The sequence below is a fragment of the Balaenoptera acutorostrata genome, chromosome X, assembly GCF_949987535.1.
Source record: "Balaenoptera acutorostrata chromosome X, mBalAcu1.1, whole genome shotgun sequence".
In the NCBI taxonomy this organism is placed as follows: Eukaryota; Metazoa; Chordata; class Mammalia; order Artiodactyla; family Balaenopteridae; genus Balaenoptera; species Balaenoptera acutorostrata.
In genome coordinates, this window is record NC_080085.1 from 101519777 (window position 1) to 101543256 (window position 23480).

Sequence of the window (23480 nt, forward strand, 5' to 3'; positions counted from 1 at the left end):
GAAGGCAAACTGGAAGAATATAATGTTATAAAGAGGTGAGAGAGGACAATGTTTCAAGGAGGGAGGGGCCAACTATGATGAAAGCAGGTGAAAGATCAAAACAGATGGGAACAAAGAACTGACGTTATGTTGCAATATGGAAATCATGGTAATTTTGATAAGAGCAATCAACGACAGTGAAGAGATCAGGTAAGAAGCTAGAACAGGGTGGATTGAAGAATGAGTGAAAGGTGAGGAAGTGGAGACAGCATAGAGTACTCTTCTAAGAGATCTGGGTTTGTAGCCAAGCAGAAAAAAGGTCAGTTGCTGGGAGTATTATGGTTGTTTTCAAATGAAACTAGCATATGCTTTTATGTCGATGGTAATAATCAAGGTAGAGAGGCAGAAATAAAAAATGCACAAAGAATTATCAACCAAAAAAGTGAAGTACAAAAGAGGGTTTTTTTATCCCAGAGAATATGTGGTCTTTGATAAGTAGAAAGACACATCTTCCACTGTAACAGTATTGAATAATCTAATAGGTGTAAGGGCAGCTAAGATTACAAGTGGAAAGATTATAGAGTCCCCAGTTGATGGTTTCTATTTCCAATGAAGTATAAAACAGACTAATCAACTGAGAGACTGTGGGAATAAATTTGAAGAAAGGATATAAATTACTTCTGGTTGGCTCACTGAGATAGCATTCCAGCTCAAAACTCAAGTGATCTGTAGGAACTGTATTAAACTCAATTTGTTGCTAAGGAAGATAATTAGTAACTCCTGGCTTAAAGCCATCTCTTCTGCTTTATGATGGGTAACTGGAATTTCAACTGAGCAATTGTTAGACTTTCAAATAGATGATACTCATTCATAAAGGAATTTTGGTACCTACCTACAGGTAATCCTGTGGCCAACCAATATAAGGTTTCCATCTGAATTAGGATATAACAATTTTCACAACAAAATCTTTATCTACATGTTTAATATCCAAATGGAGGAAACCTACTTTGCACGAGGTGCTGTGGTAGGCAATCTACACAATTCCCATTTCATCTACTCAACTCTATGCAGTAGCCACACAGACAAGAGAAGTTAGCACATTCAAAGTTCCACAGCTACTAAAGGAACTGGGAATTAAAGGGTCTGTCCTGCAAAGCCTGTGCTCAATACATAACAGAGATTACTACACTTAAGGTTCAGTGAATGCAGTGTTGACTGATCTCCAAAGCCTAAGGAAACAACAATCTTGATATATTCATGTATTTTCTTATCTGGCAGGAGGCTCAGAGCTAAGTTTTGAATAAAACTGTAGTAACTGACTTGAGTCTGGATTTTCTATCTATAATTGTTCTACCATCCCATTCATTACTTGTCTCTTATTCTCTATTAACTGGATACATGAGAGTTTTTTATTGATTACTTTTATTGCAAATTGTCATATTATTTTTAAGAGTAGGCTGAGGTATAAATCAAATAGTAAGTGATAAACTCTGTCTTTATATTTCTAAGAGTCACAGAAGGCTTAGAAAACAGAACTCTTAAGGCACTCTATATAGAATACTGTGATTGTGAGCCCCTTCAAGGTATAGGTATCTGTCTTATTCACCAGTGCACACCTGGCACCCAGGACACATGCTTGGCAAGTAATAGATACTCAGTATTTCCTGAGTGATTTAAAACTCAAGTGTTGAGACATGCCACGGTGCCTGTTATTATTTCAAATTTCTCATCAAATTTCTCCAATACAAGAAAAATAATTAAAATGCAAACATGTATATGGACTAATATTTTGTGTAGGCCTATACAGAAAAGATATATACATATGCCACAGAAAAAATATAGTCTAAACTACAAAAATAAGCAAGTGAAGGATTCATAACAATTAATTCCTTAGGAGGACTAAAGAACTTTATTTCCTGCAGGTGATGTGGTAAAATAAAGTTTCTTTGATGTTGGATAGAATTAGAATCCTAGATTTTCCACCTATGAAATGGGTAAACTTGGGTAAATCACTTAACCTCTGGTCTAATTTTCCTCATCTGTAAAACTAGGATAATTACAGTACCCATCTCATAGGGTTATTCTGAGAATTACATTACATAATGCTTGAAAGCATTCAGTACAATGCTATGCACATAGTAAGAACTCACTAAATATTAGATCTTACTATTTAGAGTCCTACCTTATCCCTTTATCAACAAAACCTTATTTTATCAAGTCTGGCTAGAAAACACGTGGGTCTAGGCCTAAGGGCAAAACAGGATCATTTGTGGTAGTCTCTTCTTTCATTCCTATAGATTAACCAGGCTGAAAGTACAGAAGCAATTTTAAAGAGACACCTTGGTTTATGAAAAGATCTAGCGGAAAGAAAAACATTTCCATTTGCATTTATCACTTGCAACTTTGCCATAGAAAGAAAGAAAAAACAATCTGGAAATAACTGACAAGTCAAATAAATAAAAGGTCAGTTAAAGAATTGGATCCCTACTCATATAAATATTACCAATAAGATTTTCAAATAATATCAAAAGCACCTAGAAATGAGTATAGAAAATAGTGAAAAATTTCCTAGTACTTTATAATTTGTTTTTAAAAATACTTTTGATTAACATTTCCATAGGCCAAAATTACCAGAACTTCTGAGTTATATTAATGTTATATCTACAATAGAACCATAAACATAAAAACATTACATTTAAACTAACATGAATTATTCTACAACTTAACACAGAGAAAGATTTCAAAGTTAATTGCTTTCGAAATAAATTATTTCAGAAAAATATAAAATTTTAGGAAATATACCATTTTCTACATAGATTATTTTACAAATCTGTGGAATGGATTTATTAACTTTCTCCATGCAAATGTAATGTACAATCATTCAAAATAAACAGAATTACTTTTCAAAGAAACATGATTGTTGGGACCAACTAGCAGAAATGAATATTCAATGACAAATGTAGTACTGAGAGGTAAATTTTAAAAATTAGCTTGCAAAATATGAGCAGGAAAAACGATAAATTTTAATAGGTGATAACCTCATTGACATCAGCCTTAGCGATGTTTTTGTGGATGTGACTCCAGGTAAGGGAAACAAAAGCAAAAATAAACAAATGAGACTACATCAAACTAAAAAGCTTCCACACAGCAAAGGAAACCATAATCAAAACAAAATGGCAACCTGCTGAATGGGAGAAGATACTTGCAAATCACAAATCTGATAAGGGGCTAATATCCAAAATATATAAAGAGCTCATATAACTCAACAACAATAACAAAAACAAAACTGAATTAAAAATGTGCAGAGGATCTAAATAGACATTTTTCCAAAGGAGACATACAAATGGCCAACAAGTACATGAAAAAATGTTCAACATCACTAATTATTAGGGAAATGCATATCAAAACCACAATGAGATATCACCTCCCTGTTAGAATGGCTATTATTGAAAAGACAAGAAATAACAAGTGTTGGTGAGGATGTGGAGAAAAGGGAACCCTTGTACACTGTTGGTGGGATAGTACATTGATGCAGCCACTATGGAAACAGTATGGAAATTCCTCAAAAAATTAAGAAAAGAACTACCATATGACCCAGCTATTCCACTTCTGGGTATTTATCTAAAGAACACAAAAACACTAACTTGAAAATATATATGCACCCCTATGTTCATTGCAACATTATTTACAATAGCCAAGATAAGGAAATAAACTAAGCACCCATGATGGATGAATGGATAAAGAAGATATGGTTTATATACACAATGAAATACTACTCAGGCATAAAAGAGAATGAAATTCTGCCATTTGCAAGAACATGGATGGACCTTGAAGGTATTATGCTAAGTGAAATCTAAAAAACAAACAAACAAACAAAGAAAATAAAACAAAAACAAACTGATACAGAGATCAGACTAGTGGTTACCAGAGGGGAAGGGGGTTGGGGAAGGGCAAAACAGGTGAAGAGGGTAAACTGTATGGTGATGGATGGTAACTAGGCTTGTGGTGGTGATCACTTTGTAGTGTATATATATAGATGTCGAATTATAATGCTGTATACCTGAAACTTATACAATAAAAGAAAAGAATCACTGCCCTAAGGTATAATTTTAATTACTACTTTATAAATTATACAGCATTACTTCGTATTTCTTTGCAATAGAAGTAATTGAGATATCTGAACAACAAAGTTCTAGAAAATTCAATTTGCTAACTGAAAAATCTATTTCTCTTTATGTACATACCTAATGCATTTCTCATCTACTTAGGTAGCTACTTGATGCATATTAATGGGGCACAGTAAAAATCAATCTATTCCTAACTTTAAATGACAGGAAGTGCAGAGACTCCCATACAGGACTAACCCAAGGAGGAACACACCGAGACACAAAGTAATCAAATTGACAAAAATTAAAGATAAAGAAAAAACATGAAAAGTAACAAGGGAAAAGCAACAAATAACATACAAAGGAATCCCCATAAGGTTATCAGCTGATTTTTCAGCAGAAACTCTGCAGGCCAGAAGGGAGTGCCCTACCTTTTATTTTATGTAAAGGTTTATCTGACATTTATGTTATATACAGTCTATCTTAAATTAAGGTGACATCATTTTGTGAAGATATCTGAGGAAATCATTGTTCTTTTAAAGAAAACATTGTCTACTAAAAATATCATGACGTAAAGAAAATCTAGACTCAACTTACTTTGAATATCCTCTCGAAGTCTATTTTTCCATACTAGAGAACATAGACACAAGCTATCAAATACCTACAAAAAATGAATGCTGTGATGTTAAGAGAAGAGGTAGAAAGGGAGAAAAGAAATCTCAGACTTTAATTTTTTTGTTCAACTTTATCCACAGTTTGCATCAGTAATATACATTTAATGTTCCATTTATTTTTAAATGCATCAGAAAATCAATCATGATAGATCTGTGACCAATACAAACATTTCTGAATTCTTCAAAAAATTCAGTTAGAAAAGTCAATAAACTAGCATTCTGTAAAGATAATTATTAAACAAACGGTAATGTATTTTTACTCCTTATTTCAATTCTAACATATCTGACATCACCTCTTTCTTGTGCGATACAGGAATAAAATTTAGCAGAAGCAGCTATCTACTGCATGTTTTAGGTCCTAATAAAATATTTTAGTTTGATTATTTAACCTTCTTCAAATCACAAATCTAATTCAAATAATGATAGTTATTCTCAATTCAATAACTGATGAAGTAAATATATAATAACCATAAAGACCATTTAGAGTAAATTTTACACTTACTCAAAAATACTAAAAGAAATACATCAGAGCCTTGGTATAATGTGTGCTTGGGGACTATGCTGTGAAACTGCCATAGAGGTGATGTTGCCTTTTGCCACTACAGTAAATAAACTGCCATGGTATGGACCTCAGACAGACCCATCTTAAATGGAATTTTGCTTTGCAGTAAAGAATGCTACAAAGGTTCTGGTGTATTTTCTCTTTAAAGTAATAATTAATTGACAAGTAAGTGAAATGCAATAAGGAAATGGCCTATAATTTCACTAATATTTCAATGATATGAAACATGAAAATACTTGTAAAATAATTAACATCTAGATTAACAAGAGGAATCCTACAGCATGATAACTATGAAAGCAGTATGAATGATTGCTGTAGCCTTTAATGATCACTTTATTTGTAACACTGTCAAATTTTTACATTAAAAACTAACAACTAAGGTATTTGTCAATTCTTACCTTTATTACCCAAGTTTTCACTAGAGAGATTGATTATGTCAATGCCGTTTTTTAAGATCCAACTGAAAAATAATAACTAATTAGCTCAAATACTTAAAGTAATAAATTACTAATAATTTAATTTTTAAACCTTTTAGTCATAAGAAGCTTTAATTCTTTAAAAGCTTCAATTTGACCCTTGGGGGATGTAAAGAACACATCTGTATCCTAAAGCCAAAACTTAATTATATGGCTTCATGCCGACTGATCAAAAAAAGTAGAGTTGTTCCTAAACCAACCCTTACTATACCATTTGGCACAATAGTTTTTACCTTTTATATATACCTTTGAAATACCCAGGCCAACATTTTTAATAAGTTGCATCCATATTAAGAGGTAACAAGTGCAAATAATCACATATTTAAGATATGATACTTGCTTGACTACTACAAAAGTAATTATACTAAGGTTTTTCTATAGCAAACTGAGTTATTCATCACAGTAATGGTTTTGAAAAATTCCTGCACTACTACCAATGCAAATTTATCCATCTCTAAATTAAACAAGGACTTTATGTAACAGTATACTTATGAAAAGATTTATAGAATGGTTTGTGTTTATTTCAACATCATGTTGAGGATCAGTTAAGATTTACAGGATCCACAAATGGACATATTTTCTAATAAAAACCTATTCCTCAATTGCTGCTCTCTGAATCTGAATGTAACCAAAGGCAGCACACTGATGTAATAACGTTCCTGAAAGTCAAGATATAAATCCAAACTTTGGCAGTTTTATCAAAATGTCCTTGACAATTAAGTACTCTGCTAATTCGCAAAAAAAACCTTACTGCTTTGTGTAACATTTTCAATACAGAAATAAAATACTCTTCAAATAATACATTTTAAAAGATGATTAAGTTTTGCAAAATTAAATAGCATAAATTAAGCATATTAACATTGTTTTTCTGACAACATGAAATAACCAATTTACGAAAACTGCAATGGACTAAATAAAAAAACACAAATGTCACAATGTGAGGCACATTTATCCTCACATATTACTACTGAACTTACAAAATCTACTAAAATATTTTAAAATTCCATTGATTCCATTAATACATAAAAAGAAATTGCAAAAATGCTTAAGACTATATGAGTCATCAATTACACAGGCACTTCACATGTAAACAATCTACAGTACAACTGAAAATATTTTGGCACCAACCTATAATCCTAAAAGAATTCAATATAAAGCCAGAGTTCTATAATTTCTACTCACTTTTCTTCTAGAAAACTAAGACCAAAGATTGAAGAAATTATGTATAAACTAGAATTACAAGTATATTAAATAACTCAAATATAGAATTGTTTTAAATTGGTAAAAAATGATTACCTTATCCACATGTTCACCAGTATGCTATGATAAAAAAAAAATTAAACCTAATGTGATTATTGAATTGAAACCACATTTTAAATTTAGTATTAATCTGATTATTGAAAAATAATCAAGGTTATCAGCTGACTTAGTAAAAAGAGAATTTGAATTTATCAAAAACTCTTATTAAGTTGATCCAGTTTTCCCCCAAAAGAAGTTTGGGCAATGCAAAATTGAATTTTAATGTTTTAACATAATATTTCTTAAACCTAAGGCTTGATCTAATAAAATTATTTTTGATTAGACATCCTTATTCATAAATTTGAGATATTTGAAATCACTTCAAATAAATGAAACTAGACACTTATGATTTTTAAATGTTATATCAAGCCGTAGAAAGCTGAGATGCCTTGGTTGTAGGTAATTCAAGAAGAGCCTGAACTGTGACACCAACTTTCACAAGACCTCTTTCTTCCAAAATATGATGAGGCAAACAGAGTCTTTCCTGAAAAAACAAAACAAATGATATCTGAACATTTGCTTTTTAATAGTGTAGCAAAACCTGAAAAAGTCAGAACTGGGTTTTTAAAGCATGCTTTTTATGAAACTTCAAGTAAAAAGTACACAATTCTAATTAAATTAAAATCTAATTTTAAAATGTCTGTTTCAATACATTTTTATGGTATGGAATTCTATTTTACAGGTTGTGTTTTGACCTGAAGTTGATCTGATCCACACAATAAGCAAATATTTTAAAGTGAGACGGTGGTGCTAAATGTTCCCTAAGATTTCGTGCTACAGCAGAAAGAGCACTACATTTCCAGCCAAGGGACCTAAGGGCCATATGAAGTACTAAAGGTACTAAAATTCCCTTAGACTGTTTTTTCATCCTGAAAATGGAACTATGTGAGAAACAAACAGAACAGTCTATATATGGAACCACTTTGTAAACTGTTCAGTCCTATACAAAACTAGCCACTCTGGTTCTTTCTATCAGTTCTGAGGTTCCCATGGTCTGTGATGTATACAGCACTTCAGTACTTTTTTTTGTCTTAAGGTTACTTCCCTCCAGCTTCTAGTGATGTGTTGCTTCTTAGTTCCAATAGTCTAGAATTTAATAAATAACAACTGCCTGCTCTTCTAAGTCATCACGTGTGTCATTTGATCTTCACAACTCTATGAGAAAGAGGGTTCAGAGACAACTTTGCATTAGGTTTCATTAGCTTTCACTGATCCTCTTCTAACAATCTTAATGTTTCCAAGGGTTCTGTCTTCACCCTCTTCTCTTTTCAAACTATATCCTCTCCTTGGTATTCTCAAAGCCTCATCAAAACTACAAGAGTTTTAACTGAAGGTCTGCATGCATGTGCACAACATCAAATAAATTTGATAGCATTTTTGAAGAAACAATGAAGTCTACTGCTTCAGTTGGGACACTCGCTCATCTCAGGAAAATAAGCTAGTAATGGATACATTGGGTGGCAAACAGACCATCTACAGGTCCCATCTGGTCCATAATTTGTTTTAGTTAGCTAGCACAGTGTTTTACAAATCTAGAAACATTACTTTTTTTTTTTTTTAAGTCAGTGTTTCTAGAAACATTGGAAGCCTTGGCAAGACAGGGCCCTTATTCCCAAATAGTAACAACTATATTTTCCATCCTGATGACTTTCAAATCTTTATTTCCTGCCAAGATCTCTCTATTGAGCTCCAGATACAAATGTCAACTTGATACAGCCAAATGGATATCCAAAAGACATATCAAAATCAATATATCCACAACAGAACTACTTCTTACTAAATTAACTTCTCCTCTGTATTCTATACCTCAGTGAGTAATACACTATTCAATCTCTCTCAACATAAACCTGGGAATCATAATAGTCTCTTTCTTCCTTACTCCCGTAAGTCAATCACCAAATACTACTGATAATATCTCATTTATCAATAGTTCTCAAAAACTATCTTCTCACTCCATTTTCACTGCAACATTTGTTGCCCTCCTAATATTTTGCTTATTTATTCAAAAAAACCACTAAAGTATATATTAGAAAAGAAAAACAGGTTTCAAATCAATGACCTCAGCTCTCATCTTAGAAACTAGAAGAAGAAAAGCAAATTAAACCAATGGTAAGCATAAAGAAGGAAATAATGAAGATGAGAGAGGAAAACAATAAAATTAAAAAACAGAAAATAATAGCAAAAAAAATCAATGAAACCAAACATTAGTTCATTGAGAAAATTTTTTAAAATTCATAAATCCCTAGCTAGATTAATCACAAAAAAGAGAGAAAATACAATAATTACCAATATCAGGAATAAAAGAATTGATACCACAAGAGTCTACAAATACTAAAATGATAATAAGGGGGACATTATAAACAACATTATAACAATAAGTTTGACAAACCAGATGAAACAGACAAATTCTTTGAAAGACACAGTATACCAAAGCTCATACAAGAAGAAATAGAAAACTAGAATAGCCCTATATCTATTAAAGAAATTGAATTGTAGTTAAAAACTTTCCCACAAAGAAAACCCCTTGCCTAGATGGCTTCAAGGTTCAATAATGAATTTGACTAAATATTTAATAAAGAAATAATAGCAATTCTACCCAAAATCTTCAAGAAAAGTAAAGAGCAGGGAATACTTCCTAACATGTTCCATGAGGTCAGCATTACTTGACACCTAAACCAGGCAAAACCATTAAAAGAAAGAAAACAGAAGACTAATAACCCCACTAACATAGATGCAAAAGGGCTAAACAAAATTTTAGCAAATTGAATCCAACAATATAAAAATAAAAACAACAAAATCCATCATGACCAAGTGGGGCTTATCCCAGCAGTCCAGGTTTGAGTTAATATCTGAAAATCAACCAATGTAATTCACAATGCTGTGAAAGAAAAAATATGTTAACTCAGTAGATGTAGAAAAAGCACTTGACAAAATTCAACATCCATTTGTGGTAAGAACTCTCAGCAAACTAGAATCACATATCTCATAAGGAACTTGTATCTGGAATATATAAAGAACTTAATAATAAAAAGGTGACTAATTCAATTAACAAATGAGCACAGTATTTGAAAAGACATTTCTCCAAAGAATATATACAAACAGTCAATAGGCACACAAAAAGATGCCCAACATCATTAATCATTAAGGAAATGCTAATCAAAACCACAATGGGGGGCTTCCCTGGTGGCGCAGTGCTTGAGAATCTGCCTGCCAATGCAGGGGACACGGGTTTGAGCCCTGGTCTGGGAAGATCCCACATGCCGTGGAGCAACTGGGCCCGTGAGCCACAACTAATGAGCCTGTGCATCTGGAGCCTGTTCTCCGCAACAGGAGAGGCCGCGACAGTGAGAGGCCCGTGTACCGTGATGAAGAGTGGCCCCCACTTGCCGCAACTAGAGAAAGCCCTCGCACAGAAACGAAGACCCAACACACCCAAAAATAAATAAATAAATTTATTAAAAAAAAACCAAAACACAATGGGACTTCCCTGGTGGTCCAGCGGTTAAGACTCCGTGCTCCCAATGTAGGGGGCCCGGGTTCGATCCCCGGTCAGGGAACTAGATCCTGCATGCCGCAACTAAGACCCGGTGCAGCCAAATAAATAAATTAATTAAAAAAAAAAACCCACAATGAGACCACTTCAGACCCACTAGGATGACTAGAATCAAAAAGGTAGACAATAATAATTGTTGGTGAGTATGCAGAGAAATTAGAACCCTCATACATTGCTGGCGGTAATGTAAATTGGAAAATAACTTAGCGGTTCCTCAGAAAGATAAACAGAGCTACCATATAATCCAGCATAGAGCAACCATATAAACTACCATATAACCTAGTTAACTAAGAGAATTAAAATGTTTTCAAACAAAAACGTGTTCATGAATGTTCATAGCAGCATTATTCATAATAAACAATGAGTGGAAACAGCCCTAATATCCATCAACTGATGAATGGTAAACAAACTGTGGTATATACATAGAGCCCTAAAAAATGAAGTAGAGCCATATTTCAGAGATAGAGACTCTAGTTCTAGATCACCAAATAAAGCAAATATTACAATAAAGTAAGTCACATGAACTTGTTTCCTAGTGAATATAAAAGTTATGTTTACATTATACTGTAGTCTATTAGTGTACAATAACATTATGTCTTAAAAAAAACCTTAATTAAAAAATACTTTCTTGCTAAAAAATGCTAATCATCATCCGACAATGCAGGGTTGCCACAAACCTTCAATTCATAAAAAATGCAGTATCTGTGAAGCACAATAAAGTGAAGTGCAATAAAACTGGGTATGTCTGTACTGCTTTATGCTACAACATGGATGAACCTTGAGGGTATTATGCTAAATGAAAGAAGCCAGACACAAAAGACCCCATAACATATGATGTCATTAATATGTGATGTCCAGAATAGGAAAATTCATAGAGATAGAACAGGAGAGGGACTGTTAACAGGTAACAGGTTTCTTTCTCGGGTGATAAAAATATTCTACACTTAGACTGCTGCCCGACTCTGTGACTATACTAAAAACCATTGAATTATACACTTTAAATGGGTGAATTTTATGGTATGGTAATTATATCTCAATATAATGTTTAAAAAAAAAACAATGTGTGTTCCCAATCCCAGGCCTAAAAAAAGATAACTTCAATCCATACTTTTCAACATGTATAAAAATTAACTGGACCTGCACGGAAGGGGAGAGGTGTGGAGTTCTGGAGTTTCGTGCCGTGTGGATGACAGGCTCTTAGTGCCCCAGCCAGGCATCAGGGCTGTGCCTCTGAGGTGGGAGAGCCAGGGTCAGGACACTGGTCCACAAGAGACCTCCCAGCTCCACGTAATATCAAATGGCGAAAATCTCCCAGAGATCTCCATCTCAACACCAAGACCCAGCTCCACCCAACGACCAGCAAGCTACAGTGCTGGACACCCTATGCCAAACAACTAGCAAGACAGGAACACAAACCCATCCATTAGCAGAGAGGCTTCCTAAAATTATAATAAGGCCACAGACACCCCAAAACACACCACCAGACGTGGACCTGCCCACCAGAAAGACAAGATCCAGCCTCATCCACCAGAACACAGGCACTAGTCCCCTCCACCAGGAAGCCTACACAACCCACTGAAACAACCTTAGCCACTGGGGACAGACACCAAAAACAACAGGAACTAATAACCTGCAGCCTGCAAAACGGAGACCCCAAACAAAGTAAGTTAAACAAAATGAGAAGACAGAGAAACACACAGCAGATGAAGGAGCAAGGCAAAAACCCACCAGACCTAACAAATGAAGAGGAAATAGGCAGTCTACCTGAAAAAGAATTCAGAATAATGATAGTAAAGATGATCCAAAATCTTGGAAATAGAATGGAGAAAATACAAGAAACGTTTAACAAGGACCTAGAAGAACTAAAGAGCAAACAAACAGTGATGAACAACACAATAAATGAAATTAAAAATTCTCTAGAAGGGATCAACAGCAGAATAACTGAGGCAGAAGAATGGATAAGTGACCTGGAAGATAAAATAGTGGAAATAACTACTGCAGAGCAGAATAAAGAAAAAAGAATGAAAAGAATTGAGGACAGTCTCAGAGACCTCTGGGACAACATTAAAGGCACCAACATTCGAATTATAGGGGTCCGAGAAGAAGAAGGGAAGAAGAAAGGGACTGAGAAAATCTTTGAAGAGATTATCGTTGAAAACTTCCCCAATATGGGAAAGGAAATAGCTAATCAAGTCGAGGAAGCACAGAGAGTCCCATAGAGGATAAATCCAAGGAGAAACATGCCAAGACACATATTTATCAAACTATCAAAAATTAAATACAAAGAAAACATATTAAAAGCAGCAAGGGAAAAACAACAAATAACACACAAGGGAATCCCCATAAGGTTAACAGCTGATCTTTCAGCAGAAACTCTGCAAGCCAGAAGAGAGTAGCAGGACATATTTAAAGTGATGAAGGAGAAAAACCTACAACCAAGATTACTCTACCCAGCAAGGATCTCATTCAGATTTGATGGAGAAATTAAAACCTTTACAGACAAGCAAAAGCTAAGAGAATTCAGCACCACCAAACCAGCTTTACAACAAATGTTAAAGGAACTTCTCTAGGCAGGAAACACAAGAGAAGGAAAAGCCCTACAATAACAAACCCAAAACAATTAACAAAATGGTAATAGGAACATACATATTGATAATTACCTTTAATGTAAATGGATTCAATGCTCCCACCAAAAGACACAGACTGGCTGAATGGATACAAAAACAAGACCCGTATATATGCTCTCTACAAGAGACCCACTTCAGACCTAGGGACACATACAGACTGAAAGTGAGGGGATGGAAAAAGATATTCCATGCAAATGGAAATCAAAAGAAAGCTGGAGTAGCAATTCTCATATCAGACAAAATAGACTTTAAAACAAAGACTATTACAAGAGACAAAGAAGGACACTACATAATGATCAAGGGATCGATCCAAGAAGAAGAGATAACAATTGTAAATATTTATGCACCCAACATAGGAGCACCTCAATACATAAGGCAAACACTAACAGCCATAAAAGGGGAAATCGACAGTAACACAGTCATAGTGGGGGACTTTAACACCCCACTTTCACCAATGGACAGATCATCCAAAATGAAAATAAATAAGGAAACACAAGCTTTAAATGGTACATTAAACAAGATGGACTTAATTGATATTTATAGGACATTCCATCCAAAAACAACAAAATACACATTCTTCTCAAGTGCTCATGGAACATTCTCCAGGACAGATCATATCTTGGGTCACAAATCAAGCCTTGGTAAATTTAAGAAAATTGAAATCGTATCAAGTATCTTTTCTGACCACAACTCTATGAGACTAGATATCAATTACAGGAAAAAAACTGTAAAAAATACAAACACTTGGAGGCTAAACAATACACTATGTAATAACCAAGAGATCACTGAAGAAATCAAAGAGGAAATCAAAAAATACCTAGAAACAAATGACAATGGAAACACAACGACCCAACACCCATGGGATGCAGCAAAAGCAGTTCTAAGAGGGAAGTTTAGAGCAATACAATCCTACCTTAAGAATCAAGAAACATCTCAAATAAACAACCTAACCTTACACCTAAAGCAATCAGAGAAAGAAGTACAAAAAAAACCCAAAGTTAGCAGAAGGAAAGAAATCATAAAGATCAGATCAGAAATAAATGAAAAAGAAATGAAGGAAACAATAGCAAAGATCAATAAAACTAAAAGCTGGTTCTTTGAGAAGATAAACAAAATTGATAAACCATTAGCCAGACTCATCAAGAAAAAAAGGGAGAAGACTCAAATCCATAGAATTATAAATGAAAAAGGGGAAGTAACAACTGACACTGCAGAAATACAAAGGATCATGAGAGATCACTACAAGCAACTCTATGCCAATAAAATGGACAACCTGGAAGAAATGGACAAATTCTTAGAAATGCACAACCTTCCGAGACTGAACCAGGAAGAAATAGAAAATATGAACAGACCAATCACAAGCACTGAAATTGAAACTGTGATTAAAAATCTTCCAACAAACAAAAGCCCAGGACCAGATGGCTTCACAGGTGAATTCTATCAAACATTTAGAGAAGAGCTAACACCTATCCTTCTCAAACTCTTCCAAGATATAGCAGAGGGAGGAACACTCCCAAACTCATTCTATGAGGCCTCCATCACCCTGATACCAAAACCAGACAAAGATGTCACAAAGAAAGAAAACTACAGGCCAATATCACTGATGAACATAGATGCAAAAATCCTCAACAAAATACTAGCAAACAGAATCCAACAACACATTAAAAGGATCATATACCATGATCAAGTGGGGTTTATCCCAGGAATGCAAGGATTCTTCTTTATATGCAAATCAATCAATGTGATACACCATATTAACAAATTGAAGGAGAAAAACTATATGATCATCTCAATAGATGCAGAGAAAGCTTTCAACAAAATTCAACACCCATTTATGATAAAAACCCTCCAGAAAGTAGGCATAGAGGGAACTTTCCTCAACATAATAAAGGCCATATATGACAAACCCACAGCCAACATCGCCCTTAATGGTGAAAAACTGAAACCATTTCTACAATTACTTTAAAAGCAGCTTAAAATCATTCATTAGATAGCTGTTACAGTTAAAGCTGGGACTCAGTAGAAGGTACCAAGGGAAGGTATTCATTTTCATGTTCGGAAAGCATTACTCATTCCTATTGTGAAGAAGAATCCAGTTTGCATGCAATAAATTAATATTTAAATGATCATTTTGTTAGAAAAATAATTACCTGTGAGACACCCAACTTTTTACAAGCATCAAGAAAATTTTCTACATTTCTTCGACATTTTGCCATGCTAAGTTTAGGCTGTAAAGTAAGAAAAAAAGGTATATTTTCAGGTATATTTATACAAAATTAAAAAAAACTGAAAATTAAATTTATTGAAGTATATTATTTAAAGATTGTTTCAAGAAGCTCTATCTTCCTTTAGAGAACTAACAAATTGCAGACAAAACTTACCACTGCTGGTGATGGCACATGAATACTAGCTACAGAGCGTGGCCTTATGTGATTGGCTAAATGGCAAAGAACAACCCCATCCATCAGTGCAGCTCCAATGTCATCAGGCAAAATTACTTTTAACCTGGATTCGAGATTCTACAAAAGAAACGGGTATAAATCACAGATATTCTATCTAAACATATATGTTATATATTTATACAACTAATCATTATGTAATCTAAAATATTAAAGAGTACTGAAAATAAAATATACCTTGTTAATTTTCCACATTAAACCCATTTCTATAAAGCAGACCTGAAAGGTCAATATGACTTACATTGCGAAGTTGTCGTATTTGCTCTCGTTCTTCCCGTAGATGTTCCATCTTTCTTCTCATTGTAAAACCTGGATCTGCTGCCCCATATTCCTGACGAGATGAGCGGCTAAAAGCTATAAAACAGAAATTTCCTAGCTTATTACAAAGCTAACAGGAAGGATCAACCATCGGTGGGGAAAGAGACATGATAAAAAGAACCAGAACAAAATGACATAAAACACTATTATTATCAATAAATTCTAAATATTTTTTACAGAATATAACTGAAATCTGCTTATCTGCATAATTGAAAGCAACAGGGAAGACAAGTGTAACAATTTCTACCACCTATACATGTTCTTACTTAAACATATATTATTAGAAACTTATGATCCAGGTTAAGAATGATTACTGAACACAAATCAGCCTTTATTATCTTTAAAGAAAAAGGAAATTATTCTTGAAGGTCAATACAGTTATTCACGAATAAAAACTATAATTCAATACCTTGCCAAGTAACATGGATCCATTTTCTTTTGGGCTTGCCAAATGCGAAAAGATCCCTTTTTAAAACCACAATATAATGGAGTGCTATAATTTCAAACAGTGTTTGGTCTGCTGGCAGAGTGGTCATTCTAATAGCAGTCACAGTAGAGTAGAAATAAGACTGCAGTATATCTAAGGCAAAAAGCTGAGGTTTCAGGAGCTTGAAAGTAAAGAGGAAGAAAGAAATGGGGAATGGGAATTGGAAAGACAAATAAGGTTAAGAGAAAATTACTTTTAGGAGAGGGGAAAGAATCTATGTGTACTTAAAACTATGGAATCAATCCCATTTAAGCTGAGAAACTCTAGTTTCATATATAGCCAATAAATTTTATTTGCAGAATATGTATTTACCTGATCTAGGCTTCAAGCCAAAGGGACCATGTGAAAAAGCATCAGTTCTATCATACTCCTAAAAACAAAAAACAAATAAAACCTCTTTTCTTTCAAAATAATCAAGGTAGTTATTCATATCCATTCCAATTTTGAGAAGTATTTTTCTCCATGATTAGTGTAGCAGAGAAAGGTAAACGCATTTCAATTCAAATTGATATATTTCACTTTTAAAAGGTCTATAAATATTTGCTGATTGACTTCTCCCTCATAGTATAAGGAAAATGAAAAAGAAAATTATTGAAGCATATAAAACAGATATTTTCTGAATGAAGAACCAGATTAAAGTCTCCCCCAAAATGAAAAAAAGTTTCAATGAAAAGATAAGTGAAATTAGTAAAACTTACTCAGTACCTACTATGGACTTGACCCTTAGTGGATAATCTGAGGCAAATATACACATTCATACTAATAGGGGCTGCAGAGTGATAGATAATAAAGTATTATTTCTTCCAGCTGAATGCACATTGTTTCAAAGTGCTTCCACACAGTAGTGTGCTTTGGAAAGAACTGTGGTATATTTTAAAAATCTGAACTTAGAGTCAGAAAGTTTAGGCTAAGCCTTGAGCAAAACATTTAATTTCTCTGCAACTGTTCCTTCGTCTTTAAAATGGGATGTTGTAAATATTAACTGAGATAACTAAAAGAAAGCACTTTGTAAATTATAAGATGGAAAGATAATGAAATTTTAGCAGCATCTTATTGAATCTGTACAACAACTGAAGTAGCTAGAGTTTGGGCTTCAGTCACTTCTCTACCATTTATTGACGGGAGTCTTTAGGAAAAGTTATCAGTCTCTGCAGCTGTAAAATGATGAGGATACTACCCAGCTCATGGGACTGCTCTTAGGTTTAAATGTATAGGCAAGCACTTTGTTAATAGTAAAGCACTATCCTAATTGTTTTTATCATTTTCCTTTCACAGATGAAACTAAAACAATCAGAATTCTGTTGACTCTCTTAATTTTCTGATTAACATATGATAAGCAGTTCAAGTTGAAAGTCAGTTGAGCTACTAAAATACATGCTCACCACCCTATCCGTCTACAAGCCTCAGTTTGTCTTGATTACTTCGGTTAAAGTGTTACGAATTTCCAGACAAAATTTTCACTTATCCAAATGTAAGGAAAAATGTATTATAAAAGCAGTATAATTATTTGAGAAAACTGGCACTGATACTCTCCCCATGAGCATAGATCATAAAATCATAAAGTACCTAGTTAAATAAGGCAGCACTTACATTTGTTATAACTGAAAGTAAAAAAAGGATTTACAAAAAAGCATGTGACAAAGACTAATTTTAGGATATCCTAATTTAAATTATTTTCTAAAAGAATGCAAACCATTTTCCTGCCATATAAATAATTTAGAAACATGTTTATAAAATTAATGTCCACGTCCATTTAAAAGTTTTATAATGCAACTCACCCAAAACAATAGACAAAGAATCCTGGCTTTTTAAAAAATTAACACCACCTATATAAAATGAAATACTGGCTAATTAACCAACGTTATATGGTGAATTTGGATCATCCAAACATTTAGACAAAGTTCTGAATTCACCAAATGAACGCATAATCATCTATTTACTAATGCCAATACACTTTTAGAATACTAAAGTAATCTGAAGTAGAAGAGATACTGTTTAGAATTTTTTTTAATTTATCTCTTATTGTGAAGCAATAGGTTTAACTAAATTAGAAGAGTTAATCATTCAAACCACCAGAGGTATTTGGTTAAGATCTCAGAAACTCTAACTTTCATCTACCCCTTCTCCCCATGCTCCTCCTTAGGTCTAAGATGCTAGGAAAGGTGTACCCTCCTGTCGATAGGAACAACCCACTACAGGGATGTTTCTCGTGGAAAAAGGAAGTTTATCTTGCATTGCTTTCAGACCTAATTGGTTATGAGAAAAACCAAAGGCCATTGCACAATGCTGAAGTACTTTTTTCAGATTTAAAATCTGAAAGCTGTTCTTATTGATTTCAAAATATGGATGAATTATAAAACATAAAAAATTTATAAAGTGAATTATTTTCTGTGATCTATAGGCATTTTTCAATAACTAATTTAAGTGATATTGATTATGAATGTTTGTTCAAAAATATGGTGTTCTTAGAATTTTTTATAGGCTAGGTTTGTATAAATTAACCTACTATGGATTTTAAAATATGGGTGAATAAATTACATTTAAAAAAAAGAAAGATGAGGTTAGAGAGAAGAGACAAAGAAACCTATGTAAACACATTTAAAAACAGAACTTGTACCTCAGATGATACTGGAGATTGTGGTGACATATTAGCATTATCACTGTCTTGCTAAAATATAAAAACAAGAAGATGAAAGATGAAATTAAAATATGAATGATGATTTAGACATATAAAAGGAAAACTGAAAATTTTTTGATTAACTACTAAAGGAAGAATCTGGAAAATGCCATCTACCACCTTGCCAAAGTGTGGTCTGTGGACCAGCAGCATCCTCTGGGAGCTTGTTAGAAATGCAGAATCTCAGGCCCCACCCAAGACCTACTGAATCAGAATCTGTATTTCAGTAACATCCCCAGGTGATTCATAAGCACTTTAAAGTTTTAGAAGTAGTATCTACTTACATCAAATATTTTCTTATAAATGTATTTCCTTTAAATATCACAAATGAAAAACCTTTCTATATTTCTTAGAAAATAGCCATGTGTTAAGATTAATTCCTGATGGGAAATGGCAACAATACGTTACAATCTGAGACAGGTACATGGAAGCATGCAAAAATTCCATCACGCCAAATAATAACAATTACCTGGAAAATTATGTGTATCTAACACAGGCTTAGAAATAATGACAAAGAATTAATTGAATTGCATAAAATACTACTAAATGGTCCATGTTTTTTCAATGACTACTACTAAACAAATACAAAATTCTTAACATTTAATCTTGAATATGCATACCACAGAGGACATGTATTCATCATCAACAAATGATTACTATCTACTATATATCAGACACTGGTGCTAGACACTGGAATTTAGTAAAATATCATCCACTCAAGGATCTCTCAGTCTAGGGGGAAAATAGATTCATTTACATGGGTAGTACAACTTTCTCAGTATAAGGATAGAGCTATGCATGATATATTATGAGGCACAGATAAGGGGCACCTGGGGAAATGGTGGGGGTGGTGGATAAAATCAAGTTTCCTGAGAAACTAAAAAACTGAGTAGATGTTTAACAATATTCCAAGATGAGAGAACAACAAGGACAAAGGCACAGAAGCAATAACAGCCAGGACATGGAAGCAATCTAAATGTCCATCGACAGATGAATGGATAAAGAAGATGTGGCACATATATACAATGGAATATTACTCAGCCATAAAAAGAAATGAAATTGAGTTATTTGTAGTGAGGTGGATGGACCTAGAGTCTGTCATACAGAGTGAAGTAAGTCAGAAAGAGAAAAACAAATACCGTATGCTAACACATATATATGGAATTAAAAAAAAATGTTTCTGGGCTTCCCTGGTGGCGCAGTGGTTGAGAATCTGCCTGCTAATGCAGGGGACACGGGTTCGAGCCCTGGTCTGGGAAGATCCCACATGCCACGGAGCAGCTGGGCCCGTGAGCCACAATTGCTGAGCCTGCGCGTCTGGAGCCTGTGCCCCGCGACGGGAGGGGCCGCGATAGAGAAAGGCCCGCGCACCGCGATGAAGAGCGGTCCCCGCACCGCGATGAAGAGTGGCCCCCGCTTGCCGCAACTGGAGAAAGCCCTCGCACGAACCGAAGACCCAACACAGCCAAAAATAAATAAATAAATAAATAAAATCAAGTAAAACTTTAAAAAAAAAAAAATGTTTCTGAAGAACCTAGAGGCAAGACAGGAATAAAGACATAGACGTCGAGAATGGACTTGAGGACACAGGGAGAGGGAAGGGGAGGCTGGGACGAAGTGAGAGAGTAGCATGGACATATATACACTACCAAATGTAAAATGGATGGCTAGTGAGAAGCTGCTGCATAGCACAGGGAGATCAGCTCGGTGCTTTGTGACGACCTAGAGGGGTGAGATAGGGAGGGTGGGAGGGAGGCTCAAGAGGGAGGGGATATGGGGATATACGTATGCATATAGCTGATTCACTTTGTTGTACAGCAGAAATTAACGCAACATTGTAAAGCAATTATACTCCAATAAAGATCTTAAAAAAAAGAAGCAATAAATGTAAGGATGAGTGCAGAAAACCTTGTAATTCCACATTTTTGGACAGTATGGTGAAAGGAAGGCAAATCGCGAGTTGAGGCTGATGTGGTAAGCAGGAGCTTAATGAAGAAGGACCTTGAATTTACCTTCTAAGTGATGAGGAGACAGTGAAGGTTTCTAAGCAAGGGAATGGCCTGATCATATTTGTGTTCTTTGAAACAATCATTGGCAGCAGAGAGGTGAATGTACTGGAGAAAGGGAGAAGATCAAGGATGCTATTGCAGTAATACAGGCAAGAAATGAGGAGGGCCTGTGCCAGAGCAGAAATAGCAGAAATGCAGGTGGGGAATGTATTCAAAATATTTCTGTATCAAAAAAAAAAAAAAAAAAAAGGTTTTGGTAACTGATTAGATATTGAAGCAGGCAGGACCAAAGTGGATATAATATATATAAAGGGACAGGGAAAATATCCAAGCTGAACTTCTAGCTCAGAGTACAACAAACGTTTTTTTGGTGATTCCATTTCCTAAAATTAAAGTAGTTTTCAGAAGCCCTGCCAAGTATCCAACATCAAATGAATTACCAATCCTTCCAAACAAAAATATACAAAGCTTAAGTATTCATGGTGATGAGACTGTATCATTTCAAAAATGCCAGGCTGCTGTACAGCTTAAAATGAAGAGGTAGAAAAATTTATAGTAATGCACAAACTGTAGAAATCTAATTTTAAGTGTTGAAATAGTATACAGAGCTGTGAAAAGAGATTAATAAATTCCAAAGGAAAAAATCTCAATTGACCACCAGGTTGATTTAAGAAGATAAAATACAGGAAAATGTAAAAATTTTAAATTAATTAGCTTCAAGATGAATGTTAATAAAATTCTAAAGCTAAACTACAAAGGACAGATGGAAATCACATGATTAAATTAATAATTGTCTAACGATGCTCAGTTTTTATTATTGGAGAAAACTTGTGCGTTAAATCAATAACAAACTGAAAGATGAATTACATTTTACTCTGATTGAGCCAACTACATTTGAAAAGTAAGTATTTTAAAGAGTTGCTAATATTACCCTCTTTTCTCACCTCATCGTTTTCATTGCCACTTGAACTCTTCCTTGATGATTTATACTGAAAAATATTTAAATCACATTATTTTATTTTTCCTTGAACAAATAAATTCTCTAACTAGTAAATTATATATGAGGTTTATTCACATTTTGGTACTTTTACTAAATTATCTAAATTATATATAAAATGTACATTATATGTAAAGATAAATAAACTGTTTAATTACATAACCAGTTTAAACAGTCCTACTACTTACTAATAGCTAACACAAAACAGTACTTTCTATGTGCAAGGCATTGTTCTAAGTACATACATCAAGTAACATTTCCTTCCTAAACCAATCCATTTCCCATTCATTCAGGTTTGCTATCTGAGTGTTGTCTTAAATCCTCCTTTTTCTTAATCCACTATTTACAAAACATCAAGAAGTCAATTCTTTCTGTAATCTCTCTCAGACTTACTTCTTCTGAATTCTCTCAAATATTATTCTATTCTAGGCCCCGCTATCTCACGCCTAGCCTGTAATCTCACCATTCAAAAATGTCATCCATTTTTAAGAAACCTACTGATTTTAGGTTAAAAAAATACTACATTAAATGTATATATTGACTATACAATAACAGTAACAGTGATAATAACACTTATACTAGTGGTTACTATACACCAGGCACTGATTGAAGTGTGTTACATGTATGAACCCATTTAATATTCTTAACAACCCTGAGGTAAATAGTATTGGGTTGGCCAAAAGGTTCATTCAGTTTTTTCCGTAAGATGGCTCTAGCAGCACTTAGTTGTCTTTAACTTCATTCAAAACAATTTTGTTAGATTGTATGTGACAGCTGTCATATCAGCTTGCATTTTAAAAAAGACTTATCAAAATTGGTAAATTTTTGTATAGCCATTTTAATATTAAAGATGGAACAAAAAAGCAACATTTTCAGCATATTATGCTTTATTATTTCAAGAAAGGTAAAAATGCAACCAAAATGCAAAAAAAGGTTTGTGCAGTGTATGGACAAGGTGCTGTGACTGATCGAATGTGTCAACAGTGGTTTGCGAAGTTTTGTGCTGGAGATTTCTCGTTGGACGATGACCCACGGTCGGGTAGACCAATTGGAGTTGATAGCGATCAAATCGAAACAATAACTGATGGCAATCAACGTTATACCACACGGGAGATGGCCGACATACTCAAAATATCCAAATCAAGTGTTGAAAATCATTTGCACCAACTTGGTTATGTTAATCGCTTTGATGTTTGGGTTCCACGTAAGTTAAGTGAAAAAAACCTTCTTGACCGTATTTCTGCACGTGAATCTCTA

General features: G+C 34.1%; 1 protein-coding gene and 1 non-coding gene across 3 annotated transcripts in view; both read right to left on the reverse strand.

The window, feature by feature from the left end:
- Positions 1-4811: 4811 nt before the first annotated feature.
- The window catches only part of LRCH2 (leucine rich repeats and calponin homology domain containing 2), a 93018-nt gene continuing 74349 nt past the window's right edge, over positions 4812-23480 (reverse strand). For both annotated transcript variants that reach the window (XM_057538070.1, XM_007182325.2), the window contains exons 15-21: positions 22171-22215; positions 19158-19208; positions 16853-16910; positions 15977-16089; positions 15658-15795; positions 15427-15504; positions 4812-7580 (exon numbers count right to left, since the gene is read on the reverse strand). In XM_057538070.1, coding sequence (XP_057394053.1) covers positions 7461-7580; positions 15427-15504; positions 15658-15795; positions 15977-16089; positions 16853-16910; positions 19158-19208; positions 22171-22215 — 603 coding nt within the window. In that variant the 3' untranslated portion in view covers positions 4812-7460. The remainder of the gene's footprint in view (positions 7581-15426; positions 15505-15657; positions 15796-15976; positions 16090-16852; positions 16911-19157; positions 19209-22170; positions 22216-23480) is intronic.
- Positions 18701-18829, reverse strand: LOC114237969 (small nucleolar RNA SNORA35). The gene has a single exon (XR_003623416.1). It is a non-coding gene; the product is annotated as a small nucleolar RNA SNORA35 (small nucleolar RNA).